The 15,256-nt window shown below is 33.7% G+C and overlaps 1 protein-coding gene across 1 annotated transcript; it reads right to left on the bottom strand.

Annotated features, from left to right (window-relative positions):
- Positions 1-8,150: 8,150 nt before the first annotated feature.
- On the bottom strand, positions 8,151-12,742 carry LOC119532868 (olfactory receptor 11H6-like). The gene is made up of 2 exons (XM_037835124.1): positions 12,694-12,742; positions 8,151-9,112 (listed from the first exon to the last, which is right to left on the bottom strand). The coding sequence occupies exons 1-2, from the start codon at positions 12,740-12,742 to the stop codon at positions 8,151-8,153; spliced, it is 1,011 nt and encodes a 336-aa protein (XP_037691052.1).
- Between the last annotated feature and the right edge of the window lie 2,514 nt (positions 12,743-15,256).

Here is a 15,256-nt window from a genome sequence, read left to right as displayed (position 1 = left end):
TTTCAAGTAGTAAGATCATAAAATATTTGTCCTTTTGTGTCTGGGATTATTTCACTCAACATGATACCAAGGTTCATCCATGTTTTTTGTTTTTTTTTTCTTTTTTTCCCCTTGTATCAGGACTGCATTCCTTTTTATGGCTAAGTAATATACCATTGTATGTATATTCCACATGTTATTTATCCATTCATTGGTTGACAGACACTGGGGTTGCTTCCATCTTTTGGTAATTTTGAATAGTGCCACTATGAACATTGGTGTGCAACAATCTGATTCCTTTTTTCCATTCTTTGTATATATACTTAGTAGTGGAGTGGCTTGACAGGTCATATGGTAATTCTATACGTAGTTTCTGAGGAACTGTCAAACTGTCTTCCACAGAGCAGAACCATTTTACAATGCCACCAGCAATGTAAGAGTTTCTTTTCCTCTGCATACCCTCCAACACTTATTATTTTCCTTTATTTAAAATTAGGACCCTTTCTATTTGGTGCAAAATGGCATCTCATTGTGGTTTTGATTTGCATTTGCCTAATGGCTAATGATGATAAAGCATCATTTCATGTGCTTTCTGGCCATTTGTATATCTTCTTCAAGAGATGTCTGTTCAAGTATTTTGCCCATTTTTCACATGTGTCCTTTGTGGTTAAGTTGAAGATTTCTTTATAATTCTGGGTATTAACGCTTTGTCAGATATATGGTTTCCAAATATTTTCTCCCATTTTGTATGTAGTTTTATTCTCATGATGTTATGATAATGTCCTTTAAGCAAGAAAATTTTTAATTTTCATGAGTTCCTGTTTATCTAATTTTTCTTCTGTTTCTGTTGCTTTAGGTGTGAACTCTGAGCAATCATTGTCTAACACAAGATCCTGAAGATGCTTCATTATGTTTTATTATAGGAGTTTGATAGTTATGGCTCTTATATTTATGTCTTCGATACTTTTTAAGTTGATTTTTGTGTATGAGGTGTGAGGAAGGGGGTCCTCATCTTTTTTTTTTTTTTTTTTTTTTGCAGTTGGAGGTCCATTTTTCATAGTCTCATTTTCTGAAGAGACTGTTCTTTCAAAATTGAGTGGTCTTTGGCCCTTGTCCAACATCAGATGGTCATAAATGTGTAGTTTGATTTCAGAGCTCTCAATTTGATTGCTTTGTTCCATATGTCTGACCTTGTGCCAGTACCATGCTGTTTTGAATACTGCGGCTTTGTAATAAGCTTTATATTCGGGAAGGTGAGCCCTCCAACTTCATTCCTCTTTATCGTGATGGCTTTAGCTAATTAGGGCCACATACCCTTAAATTTGATGATTGGATTTCCATTTCTGCTAAGAAGATTTTTGCAATTTTGATTGGGATTCCACTGAATCTATAAATCGTATTGTTAGGATTGACATCTTAATGATATTTAGTCCTCTAATCCACAAAAACAGAATATCTTTTCATTTATTAAGGTATTCTTTGACTTTTTAAAACAATATTTTGTAGTTTTCTGTGTGCAAGTCCTTTATATCTTTGATTAGATTTATTCCTAGATATTTGATTTTCTTCATTGTTTCTGTAAATAGAATTTTCTTCTGAGTGCTCATTTCTTTTGCATAGAAACACTACTGATTTTTAAGTGTTGATCTTATACCCCACCATTTTGTTCAGTTAATTTATTAGCTACTGCATTTTTCAGGATTTTCTTGTTTTGCCATTTATTAGCTCTTGGAATTTGCAGGATTATCTTGTTTTGTTACCAAACATATGTACTAACCTGGAGAATGATGAATGTGCACTTTGCAAAAATGTATATCCTGCTATTTAGGGGTGCAATGTTCTGTATATGTGTGTTCAGTCTAGTTCATTTATCTTATTATTCAAGTTCACTTTATTGCTCCTTGTCTGGATGTTCTACCTAAAGGTGAGAAGGGTTCATTAGCAAGAGACTTGCCCTACAAAAAGTACTAAAGGGAGTTCTTCAGGCTGAAAGGAAAAGAGAGGCTTGGAGGAGAGTGTAGAAATGAAGATTATTAGTTAACAGTAGCTAAAGTTTATAAAGATAGACAAAGGGGAAATAGATTGGCAGAATAGATTAGAAACAAACATATGAGCCAACTCTATGCTGTTTACAAGAGATTCACCTTAGACCCAAAGGCACAAATAGTTTTAAAGTGAAAGGTTGGAAAAAGATATTCCAAACAAACTGTAACCATAAGTGAGCAGAGGTAGCCATGCTGATTTGGACAAAATATACTTTAAATGCAAATGCATTATCAGAGGAAAGAATAACACTATATTTTAGTAAAAGGAGCATTCATTCAGAAGGAATAAGAATCATAAATGTTTATGTGCCTAAACATGGTTGCCCAAAAGTACATGATGCAAACAGTGCCAAAAGGAGTAACAGATACATCTACAATATTTGGAGACTCTACTACACCACTTTCATCAATAGATAGAACAGCTAGACAGAGTATCAGTTAAAATAAACAGAATTTTAATGATATGATAAATGAACTAAACCATAAGTTTTGGTATGTTGTATTTTCATTTCCATTCACCTCAAAATATTTCCCAATTTTCCTTGTGATTTCCAATTTTACCCATTGGTTGCTTAAGAGAATGTTGTTTAATTTCCACATATACTAAATTTTTTTCATTTTTCCTTCTGTTATGGATTTCTAGTTTCATTCCATTGCTGGAGGAAGACTATACATTGTGTGATATCAGTGTTCTTGAACTTATTGAGAATTGTTTGTGACCTAACATATGGTTTATCCTGGAGTAGATCTATGTGCAATCACAAAAAAGTGTGCTGTGTTTCTGTTGGGTGATGTGCTCAATATAATTCTATTTGGTTTAGAGTATCAGTCAGGCCTTGTATTTCCTTATTAGTCTTCTGATTAGGGGTGCTATCCATTATTGCAAGTGTTCCATTAAAGTCTACTATTAATGTAGAATAGTCAGTTTCTCCCTTCAAGTATGTCAGCATTTACTTCATATATTTTGAGGCTCTGCTGTCAGGTACACATATATTTGTAGTTGTTATCCATTATTGAAAATATTCTATTAAAGTCTCCTTCTATTAATTTAGAACAGTCAATTTCTCCCATCAGTCTGTCAGAATCTCCTTCATATATTTTGGGGTTCTAATGCTAGGTGCATATATATTTATAATTGTTACATCCTCCTGTTAATTGTTCTCCTTATCAGAATGTAATGATCATCTTTGTCATTAATAACTGTTTTTGACTTAAAGTCTAGTTTATCTGATATTAGTATCACTGTCTCGGCTCTCTGTTGCTTTCTGCTGGCACAGCATATATTTTTTTCATCCTTTCACCTTCAACCTACTTGTGTCTTCAAATTAAAGGTGAGTCTTTTGCAGACAACATGTTATTGAGTCCTGTTGGAAGTCAACAGAACCTAGACATGAAAAGAGAAGATACTGCCATGTGCATTGCCATGTGACAGAAAAGCCAAAGAATCCCAAAGGCTGTCAGCCAGCCAGAAGTTACCAGTCCTTTGAGGAAGCAAGTGTTCTAGTCTCTGGAATCAAAAGCCAATAAATTCTTGTTGTAAAGTGAATGCATTTTATGTCATTTGTTTTAGCAACTAGGAAACCGTAACAGTTTTTGGTACCTGAAAGTGGTGTGCTGCTATTGCAAATCTAAAAATGTGTAAACAGCTTTGGAATTGAGAATTGAGTAGAAACTAGAAGAGTTGTGAGGTATTTGATAGAAAAACCATGAATTGAATTGCTAGATGGGAGTCAGAATATGAAAGCAATGAACTTGGATGTTTAGGTAGTATTTCCAAGCTAAGCATAGAAGGTACAGTCTAGTTTCTCCTTGGAGCTTATAGCAAAATGAGAGAGAAAAGACATAAACTGAGGATTGAACTCAGAAATTGATGATTTGAAAAATTCTCAGTTTATCCACATAGTATCTCTGAGACTAGAGCTAGAAGTAGCTTTATCACTGGCTTCCCTGAGTTCCCAGGAAATGAGTCCTCAGATGAAAGTGCTCCATGTGAAGGTTTAACTGAACATCACTTTGCTAAAGAGGGTTTGGCTGAACACATCCATTCAACCATTTCCGAGCATGTCAGGACTGGAAATGCAGTTATCTATGAAAGATCGGTGGAAAGTCCTATTGTTTGTTTTGGGCCACTGGGAACAGCACACAAGAGTAATAAAGTTTTTGAAACATTTATATGATCAGAAGCAATGCCTAAGAAGGGATGGATTGAAGGAAGAATGATTTCAAGTGCAGAACCATGGAAGCCAAGGTTTTTACTGAAGAGATCTTGGGCTGAAGGAGAAGGCCTACCCACATGTGTGGAAAGGGAAGGTCTGCCCTTGTACTTGGAGGTGGCTGCCTACTGTCCCAGGACTTGGAGGGCGTGGACTTTGTGCCCTGTTGTTCACAGAGAATGTCACCACCCCAAAGCTCAGGGACAGTGGGCCCTGTTCCCTGGCATTTATGCAGAGCCTGGCTGTCATCTCAATGCTCAGAGAAAGTGAGGCCTGTATAACCCAGTGTTCAGGGAAGACATGGTAGCTGAATTAGCACTTTAAGGGATGGGGCTACCACTCCATCAAGTCCAGAGGAAAAATATTCAGGCCAATCTAATGGAGTTTTTCCTGCTGGATTTTGGGATTGCTTGTGACCCACGGCCCCACTTTTCTTATATTCAAAGAGTTTGTATCCTAGTTAGAATAATTTTGCACCAGGACATAGTATAAGACCATAGTTTTTAAAGTACTAGACAATTATCTTAATAAAGTAGTAAAAATGATGGAAGATTTTTTAAAAAGCAGATAGATAAAGAATACCTAGGAAGACCTCAGAGAAGAGAAAACACTTGGAAGATCTTTGAATAAGAAAATAGCATTTGAATAAATTTAGCTCTGATCTAGTTGTTTTAGAAGCCATATCTTAATTTTGTGAACTAATATACTCCTAGTATTATGTAGTACTTGGGAATAACATTGAGGAAATTTTGAGTTTTTTCTTGATATAAATGACTTAATTATTGGACAGCTTATTATTTTTCCAACTTGGGCTCTTTTAAACTTTGATGTAGTGCTCAACTGGACTGAGAGCTTTTAGGCATATTGTAAAGGAATCAAGAAACTGCAAGTTGTCTCTTTGAAAAAAGACAATAACATCAGCAAAACTTTAGCTTCAATGAAAAGATAAAAATGTGAGAGTGCAAATAGCTAAAATGATAAATGAAAGAAGACATTATTATTGACACCACAGAAATAAAAATGACTGTAAGAGGATACTATGAACAATTTGATGCCAACCAAATAAAAAATTACATGACTGTTTGCACATCCCTTTATTGTAAGGACTTTCTGTGTTCGTGAATAGGAAGACAAAATACTGTTAAGACATATATTCTATTCAAAGCAGTTTGTCGATTCAATGCAATATCAATCAAAAGTCCAACAGCCTTCTTTGTAGAAATGTAAAAGCTAATCATCAAATTTATCTGGAAGAGTAAGGGCTCATAATATGCACAACCGTCTTATAAAAGATGAATAATTTGGAGGACTCATAATTCCTCATTTTGAAACCTATTACAAAGCTACAATAATGAAAACACTGTGGTACTGGCACAAGGGCAGATATATAAAACAATGCATTCAAACTGAAACTTCAGATAAACCCTCACATCTATTGATAAAAGATTTTTCACAAGTGTTCCAAGTACACTGAGTGGGAAAATAATAGTCTCTTCAAAAGAAGGGGTAGAGAAAACTGGATCCATATGTACAACAATGAAACTAGACTCTACCTCACACCATATAAAAATTTAGTTCAAAATAGAACAAAGACCTATATATATAAGAACTAATATAAGAACTAAACTATAACACTCCTAGGAGAAACCTAGAGAAGCATCTTTTGGACCTTGTGTTAGGGAAGATTTCTTATAGTTTACATCAAATGCATGATCAACAACAATACGGGTAGATAAATAGGGCCTCATCAAAATAAAAAACTTTTGAAAATCAGAGGATTTCATCATGAAAGGAAAAAGACAATCTAGTAAATGGGATAAATATTTGGAAACCATATATCTGATAACGGTTTAATATCCATAATATATAGAGGAAATCCTACAACTCACCAACAAAGAGAAAGCCCAAAGTAAAAAAAAGAAGCAGGGGGAGAAGACTTCAATAAACATTATTCCAAAGTAGATATAGAAATGTCCAATAAGCACATGTAAAGATGCTCATCATTAGCTATTAGGGAAATGAAAATCAAAACCACAATGAAATATCATTTCACACCAACTGGGAATGGCTACAAAAAAAAAAAAAAAAAGAGAGAGAGAGAGAGAAAATATCAAGAATTGGAAAAGACATGGAGTAATAGGAATACTTGTTGAATGTTGGTGAGAATGTGAAATGTTGAGGCCTCTGTGGAAAAAATCTTGGCAGATCCTCAAAAGCTAAGTATAGAATCTTACATGTGACTCTGAAATTCAAAATATAGATATATATCCAAAAGAATTGAAAGCAGTGGCCAAATATTAGTCACAATATCTAAAAGATGACAGCAATTCCAGCATCCATCAACAGATGAATGGATAAACAAAATGTGGTATATGCATACAATGGAATATTATTCAGCCATAGAAAGGGATGAAGTTCTGCTAGATGCTGCAACATGAATGAACCTTGAAGGAATCATGTTGAGTGAAATAAGCCAGACAAAAAAGGACAAATATTGTTTGATCTCACATATATGATATAATTAGAATATGCAAATCCTTAGAGTCAGAAACAAGAATACAGTTTACCAGGGGTAGGGATGGGGGTAGGGGTTGGGTATTAATGCTGAATTGCTGCAAAGTTTCTATTTGGGGTAATGGAAACATTTTGGTAATGGATGGTGGAAATGATAGTAGAATATTGGAATGTAATTAGCAGTAATACATTGCATATTTGAAAGAGGTTAAAGATGGGAAATCTTAAGTTGGATATATATTACTAGAATAAAAATTTTAAAACCATAGAACTGTACAACACAGTGAACACTAGTATGAACTATAGCTACAGTTAACAGCTTAATTATTGTTTTATTATTTGTTACAAAATTGCCACAATAAAGCAAATTGCTAATAATAAGGAAAATTGTGTATGTGTGGTTATATGGGAATGTTATACTTTCTGTATGATTTTTTTGTAAAAATTACTTCTCTAATAAAAGAAAATTGTTTTCAGTGAGTCAGAAATTGTAGCAATATTTTATTCACTTACTTTTATTGAATTATGAGAGAATTCATTTATCCTTTTGAAATAGCTACTCACCTAAACAAAATACATGTGAAGAAAGATCCTTCTGGTTAATTGTGAAGATTACCCAGCAGAATTCCCTCTCTAAATGTCCAAGTTGAGAGTATGATATACTAATCTTCCTGAGAGGTTGGCAGAAGTCAAATCTAACAACTTTTGTAATATCAACAGTATCTGGGACCTCTGGCCATAATCTCCTAATCCACACTAGTCATAAATAGCATATTAAGGAAACACAAAACAAGGCTCATCTTAAATAGAGATCTTCTCAAAAATAGTCTTTGAAAATGAAAATATACTGCAAAAAATTAATGGCAATCATCCATGTCTACATACAGAGTTTATTCTAACTAAATCTTGGCAAGAGTGGAAAGAAATATAATTATGATGAATCAACTTTCATAAAAAAGTGAATACAGTTTATTATATTTTCAATATATAACATTTAAATGTTGTTTTGTAAATTTAGAACATAACATTCAAATCATCAGGTAAAATTTTGGGAACACATGTAAAATATAGAACAGATTTATTTATTTGTGTATATGTGAGTATGTAGAAATTACACAAAATAATAACTGGAATTCACTCCAAATGCAACATAGTGATGATTACTTTTCTTATTTTTATTTTCATTGACATAAACTTTCCTCTGACAATAAAAATGGACAGAAATTGGAAATCACAGTTAATTTGATAGATATTTTTCTATATGGAATATTCACCTCCTCCTCCAAAAATTGATAATTTGCTAATTTGATTAGTCTAATTAAATGACAAATTTTTGATCATTTATTTCCCATACATTATTTCAAGTGTGAACCCAAATTCCTCAAAGAGTTCTTCCATGCTATTGAATGAATCTTATGGTACTGAATAATTTTCTCAGGGCCTCCTTCATTTCCTTATTCCGGAGACTATAGATCAAAGGATTGAAAAGTGGTGTTAACACACAATAGAATACTGTCAAAATTTTCTGGATCCCTTCTGGATTGCCTGATGTTGGACTCACGTATACAACCATGATGGAGCCATAGAACAGGGACACCACAGCCAGATGAGAACCGCAAGTGGAGAAGGACTTTCGCCGGCCTTCTGCGGAGGGGACCCTCAGCACAGCTCTGATCACCAGAGTGTAAGAGCCAGTGATGAAGAGGAAGGTGGAGAAAATGAGGACTGAGTTAAAGATGGTACAGATGATCTCAGTGGCTGGAGCTGGAGCACAGGACAACTTCAAAAGTGGTCCTGGGTCACACAGTAAGTGATCAATTTTATTGGGACAACAAAATGGGAGCTGAGAAATTAGGTAAACAGGCAAGAGGAAGTACAGGAAGCCACACACCCAGCAGCAGGCTGCCATTCTGATGCAGCATTGAGCTGTCATGATGGTGGGGTAGTGCAGGGGCCTGCAGATTGCCAGGTACCTGTCAAAGGCCATGGTGGACAATAAGAATGTCTCAGTGGTGCCCATGGAGAAGAAGAAATAAAACTGGAGGAAGCATCCAGAGAAGGAGATGGTGTTGGTCTGAGAGAGAAAGTTGGCTAGCATGTTGGGGACAGTGGAGGTGACATACCAGATCTCCAGGAAGGAAAAATTGGCCAGCAGGATGTACATGGGGGTGTGGAGATGGTGGTCCCATCCCACAGCACAGATAATGCACAGGTTTCCAGTGAGAGTCAGGGCATAGGTCCCAGAGAAGATTGAAAAGAGGAGAATCTGAATCTCCCAGGTACAAGGGAAGCCCAAGAAGATGAATTGAGTCACAGAACTGGAGCAATTATTTACATTGGAAATTTTATTTGTTTTCAATGCTGCAAAGACAACAGATACCCATATTAGAAGTGAGCTTACATAGTATTTCTCATTAAGGCTGGTAGGTTGGATAGGGTCATCTATGCATATCAATCATATGCAGTCTTACCAGTGTAAGACAATACAATGACTTTTGCAGATATTTTTCCATGATTTACAGGTATTTATAGTGCTAACTGGACACAGTATATACAAGAAAATAAGACACTTTTCTGTCATCTTGAGGTTTAATATTAAATTCAGTTGATATTGATAATAAGCAAATGTATACAGGACATATAATTTTAGTTTAAGCAGTCAATGAATAAGGAATGAATAATTACACCAAAGAGATAACACAGTGTTTGTCACATATAAACTAATTATAGGGATAGATGTTCAAAATTCTTTGCCAACTTATGGGAGAAATATGTACTGTGAAGCTGGCCTGAGAATACTCTCCAGGTGCATTCATAGATGTAAAATACTATTCAACATAATTCACTTTAGTTTTATTTTGTTAGCCTGGGGGAGATTTCCTATATCCACTTAAGAGTACAATGAAATCTTAAAATAAACATATACAAATGTTTATTAGAGCATTTAACACTTCAGTTACCCTCTTCATTGAAAATAGCCTTTTAAAACTACTGTATGTATATTTACAAAAAATGTTCACTGTTGGAATTCTTGGGATGCTGCATAGAATGTCAAGAGATCTTGATCATTTAATTTGTACCAGCATAGAGAGTACAGGATAAGGGGTGAGTCTCTTATTGCTAATTCAAAGACAGGTCATTGCACAATTTCTATTTCAGTTTATAATGATAAATATTGTTTAATAATATTTTGCCTAAATTTGTTCTCTAACTTTGTAATTACAGTCTTTTGAAATAGCAGTTTTTCTAAGTATCATCATTAATAAACTCTTTAAATAAAACTGTATAAATTTATGAGACACAGAAGATTTAGTAAGGCTCTTTAGTACCATATGATTGGCATGGAGATTTAGTCTTCAACACTCAAATGAATTTTGTGAGGAAAAGAACAGATACTTATAGCTTATAATCTAGAATAGTGTTTCTCAAAGTGTGGTTAGGGGAACCCTGGTGGTCCCTACCACTTTTTCAGGGCTGCAAAGTCAAAACTATTTTCAAAATAATATGGAGATATTATTTGCTTTCTTTACTCTCATAGTTTTATGATTAAGTATAGTTTTCCAGGCTATATGATGTATGATATTGCAACAGATAGATAACAGAAGTGTATAAGAGAATCCAACTATCTTCCATGAAGCCAAACATGAAAGAGATTTGCAGAAACATATAGGAATACAACTCTTCTCACTAAATTCTGTTGTTTAACAAAAATAGGAATTTTTCTTAAAAAATGCATAATTTATTTTAACATGTAGTTCATTGTTGAGAAGTTAAAATGAAAGCATTAAAAAGTTATTTTTTTCTGTTTTAATTTCTAAATGGTAAACATTAATGCATATAATTCATGTAAATTAAAGTTCTTTAGTGTTCTTGATTATTTTTAAGATGATAAAGGGGTCCTGAGGCCAATATGTTTGAGAAACATTATTCTAAATAAATCGTAGCTACTACAGAATAATTAAATCATTTTATTAGTCATTCTGCAAAAATTATCGTACAGATAAGAACCTTAACAATGCATGACTGGTTACCATTTTCCATTCATATATTTTATTTTTGCTGTTTCTTAAACATTATTATCACTCAGATCCACATATTAAAAAAACAGCTTGCTTTAGAATGATGAATTGAACTTTAGGGGAAAAAATCATGTTATTTTAAATTCAACATTGTGAAATCATAGAATGATGAAGTCCTAGTTTTAAAAAAAAAATAAATAAATAAAATGATGGTATTTTTTCTTTTTGTTTGTAATTATTTTCCATACTACACGACTTGTATTCTCAATTTAAAGAAAACTGATCTGTATTCTTTTTAAAAAAGCATATTAAGAGAAAAAAAAACCTTTGAAATTTAAAAAGCAAAAATTTCAAAGTTCAAACGAATTTTTCTCAAATAGTCATGTCACCCAAATTCCAAAGCAATCATACCAAAAACCCAAACTGAAGTCCTGGATTGAGTGAATGGCAAAGAGTTACATGAGCCATGGCCCCATTACTCCTCAAAATTTCCCTATTGTTCTCGCTAATGATTTTAGGTTTTCTCTCTTCTTGTTTCTTCCAATTGTTCTACTCATTTCTACATGTTTGTAGTTCCATCTCTAAATATCTTAGTGCTTTTATATTTCTCTCTGTTTCATTTTGTTTCTCTTGCACATGCACGCTGTCTGTGAAAGTTTTGAAATTCCATGACTTCCATAGTTGTTCAACTGTAATTATATGTTCTCCAGATCTCATATATAATCTGCCTTATATCTAGTCCTCTTCCATCTAATCAAGTTCATTCTTTTCCCTACATCCCACATTTCTAACACTTACTCCTTTCTCTACTTTAATTAAATGTAGAGGTGAATTTAGTATTTACATATTTTATATTATAAGCAGATTTTATAATTACCTTTCCTTTTAAAAATAGTGAAAAAACTGTTTCTTTCTCCCAAAGAAAATAATTTTTAAAACAGCTACTGATACTAGAATGATCTTCAAATTTAACATACATATAAGAATTTCCAGATTAAATTAAAGACCAGAATGTGAAAAGAAAAAACTTAAAATTTATAGAATAAATAGAAAGTGATTGTATAAAACATGTAGGACAATAGTAGTTTGTATGTTCACTGGCAAAATGTTTTAAACAAGGAGCAGGAAAAACCAAGTCTTAAGTAGATATAAATTTAATAATATTAGAAGATCACTTATGCAAAACAAAAGACACCATAAATAATGGGGAAGCAAATGCCAATAATAATTCCAGTACAAGAACAGCATCTTCAATACCCAAAATATCTTACATTCAGTAGATAAAAAACAAGAATGTCTAGAAAAGTGGGCTAATGTCAATATCTCCAGATGCAAAAGGAAGGGCAATCAGGTATATTTACCAAGAAAATTAAGGAATCAAGTTCTAGAATATCATGGTCCTTCATAACAAACTTTAGTCCTTCTCTATGTGATATCATTCTTCAGCTAGGATTGCAGTTGCTATAGAGTCTCATGGATAGAATAGTCAAATATGTATCAAGTCAAAAGATATGTCAAAGTTGGTTATGCACACAAACACATCCCTCAGACTCTGCAATTAAAGTATGAATTAAGTGTCCTTTCCTCCTAGCCCCTAAAATAAACAAGAAGTAAACATCTAACATGCAGTATGCCATTTGAAGTTTCTCTGAAGGAAGGAGTGCCCAAATCCATTGTCTGGAACTTCTCCCTGAATGAGTCTAAGCTCCCTCAATTACAGTAGGGACAAAAAAGTAGAACTAGCAAGACTTTCAAAGAAGAGTAGTAAATTCTGGAAACAATCTTTGTATAAGCTTTCATATAAAACTTTGACTTTCATTAAAGGGGAAGTAATTTTTATAATCAGCACATTAAGTGGTAGAAAATAAATCTAGATTGGGGTATCACAGAGGGTAACTTGGAGTCTCCTAAGGTTTACCTTACCTGAATATTCAAGGTAGGCACCATAAAATTCTGTATGGTTGGATATCATCTTCCACACAGAGTGCAAACACTAGTCTCAGATCTCAGAAAACCCAAATATAATAGATTTTCACCAGTTGGTATAGGAACTCACATGCACTGTTGAGGAGGGTTGTAGGGGCAAGAACATTATGGGATTAACAATCAGTCATGGACATTTGGGCAAGCCTTCTGTGGCTCTTTTTATAGATGGAAAAGGCAGCAGGCAACTTAACAGTGGCAAAGAGAATTATGGTCTTTCATTATTTAGGCAAAATCATATGCACACCTAAATTTGAGCTCTTGTTCATTCTGTGAAGGCCACTTTGGGGAGTGGCTCTCTAGAGAGATAATTCGTAACACAGTGGTCCTAGTGAAACATGCATGGTTTCCCATTCTGCTCTTTACTCACCATGTCAGAAGTTGGTTCAGATTTTTATATATTACCTGTTCTGATTCAAGAATTTTTCATTTGGAATAATAAGGAGAAATAGAAGCAAATAGAATGATTTGTCCAGGTGTAAGTTTTCTTTTTAACTGTGATTGAATATAATCTCCCCACTGGAGGTAAAGGGAAATTATAACTCTGTCCCTGAAACCAAGCTTGGAGAAACATCTCCTGGTTATAGGTTTAAAGAGATAGTTGAAACCAGTATACTTAAGCATATTAAATATTCCTCTCTATATGTTTTGAAGTAATTCATCATCTTAGCTCCACCCTGCATGTCCTACTCCAACTTCTCTACCACCACACTGAGAGACAAATTATTGAGCTCTAAGTAAAATTTTTAGATGACAGGGACACTTGTGGACTTTTACAATGCAGTTAACCATTTGATATTATATTTTAATGGCTATATACCATAATAAAATATAAATATGCAAAAGATTATGTAATGCTTCACTAATACTTGATTACTTAGTTATGATGACCAGGGATAGGCAATGCCAAATATAACATTATCCTACATCATATAGTAGAATATTGCCAAATAACATACAATTATCAACTGGGACTTATTCAGTTAACTTAGGAATGGCCAACATTAAACCCTATGAATAGCATAAATGAATATAACTTATTATATTCATTATTAAATAGGTTAAAACATAATATCATTGTAATAAATGTAGGAATGACATTACCTAATTGAACACCTGTATTTTTATTTATTTATTTTTCTTTATTAGGGAACTTTGTATTCACAGAACAATCAAGCATAAAATACAGGATTCCCATATACCCCCTATTTTGAACACCTTGCAATGTTGTGGAATATTTGTTAAATTTATTATTGCTCATTTTTATAATTGCACCATTCACTGTAGTCCATGGTTTAACTTAAGGGTCACTGTGTAGTGCAGTTCTATGGATTTTTAAAAAATTTTTTTTTGGACACCATATAAAATCTACGTTCCCCCTTTGAATCACATTCAGATATATATTTCATTATTGTTAATTATATTTTCAATGTTGTGCTACCATACCCACCATCAATTACCTATACATTTCCGTCATTCCAAATAGGAACACTGTACATTATAAGGCTAGATTTCCATTCCCTATCCCCATCACGTCCCCTAGTAACCTATATCCTACATTCAGATTCTATGTTTGCTTCTTCTACTTGTTTCAAGTAGGGAGATCATACAATATTTGCCTTTCGTTTCTGGCTTATTTCACTCTACATGATGTCTTCAAAGTTCATCTATTTTGTTGCATGTATCAGCACTTACTTCCCTTTTATGACTGAATAATATTCCATTATCTGTATATACCACATTTTATTTATCCATTCATTGGTTATTGCACATTTGGGTTGCTTCCATTTTTTTGCAATTGTGAATAATGCCACTTTGAACATCTGTATGCAGATATCTGTTCGAGTGCTTTCAGTTCTTTTGTGTATATGCCCAGTAATGGGATGGCCAGGTCATATGGTAGGTAATTCTATACTTAGCTTTCTGAGGAACCATCGAACTGTCTTCCACAGCAGCTGCACCATTTTATATTGTCCACCAGCAGTGAATGAGTGTTACTGTTTCTTCACATCCTCTCCAACACTTGTTATTTTCAGGCTTTAAACAGCAGTCTTTCTAATGGGTGTAAAAGGGTATCTCATTGTGGTTTTGATTTGCACTTATCTGATGGTTAATAATGTTGATCATCTTTTCATGTGTTTCCCATCCATTTATATATTTTCTTTCAACAGATCTTTGTTCAAGTCTCTCGCCCATTTTTTACTTGTTTGTATTCTTTTGCAGTTAAGTTGAAGGATTTATCAATGTATACTGGATAATAAACTTCATCGGATTCATGATTTCCAAATGTTTTCCCCCATTGCACAGATTATCATTTTACTTTCATGATAAAGTCTTTTGGGAACAAGTGTTTTTAATTTTGATGTGGTCAAATTTATCTATTTTTTTCTTCTGCCTTGTGCTTTGGGTGTAAAATCTAAGAAACCATTGCCTAAAGGAAGGTCCTGAAGATGCTTCCCTACATTTTCTTCTAGGAATGTGACACTAATAACTCTCATATTTA

The sequence above is a fragment of the Choloepus didactylus genome, chromosome 4 (genome assembly GCF_015220235.1).
Source record: "Choloepus didactylus isolate mChoDid1 chromosome 4, mChoDid1.pri, whole genome shotgun sequence".
Classification (NCBI taxonomy): domain Eukaryota; kingdom Metazoa; phylum Chordata; class Mammalia; order Pilosa; family Megalonychidae; genus Choloepus; species Choloepus didactylus.
The sequence above is the reverse complement of the archived record's forward strand: the minus strand, read 5'-3'. Positions and strand labels throughout refer to the sequence as shown.

Bases quoted from the DNA above. Each gene is read 5' to 3' on its own strand.
- LOC119532868 (XM_037835124.1), bottom strand. From the start codon at position 12,742: ATGATATCCAACCATACAGAATTTTATGGTGCCTACCTTGAATATTCA. The intron at 9,113-12,693 runs GTAAGGTAAACC...TTGTCTTTGCAG, and splicing joins TGCCTACCTTGAATATTCAG to CATTGAAAACAAATAAAATT.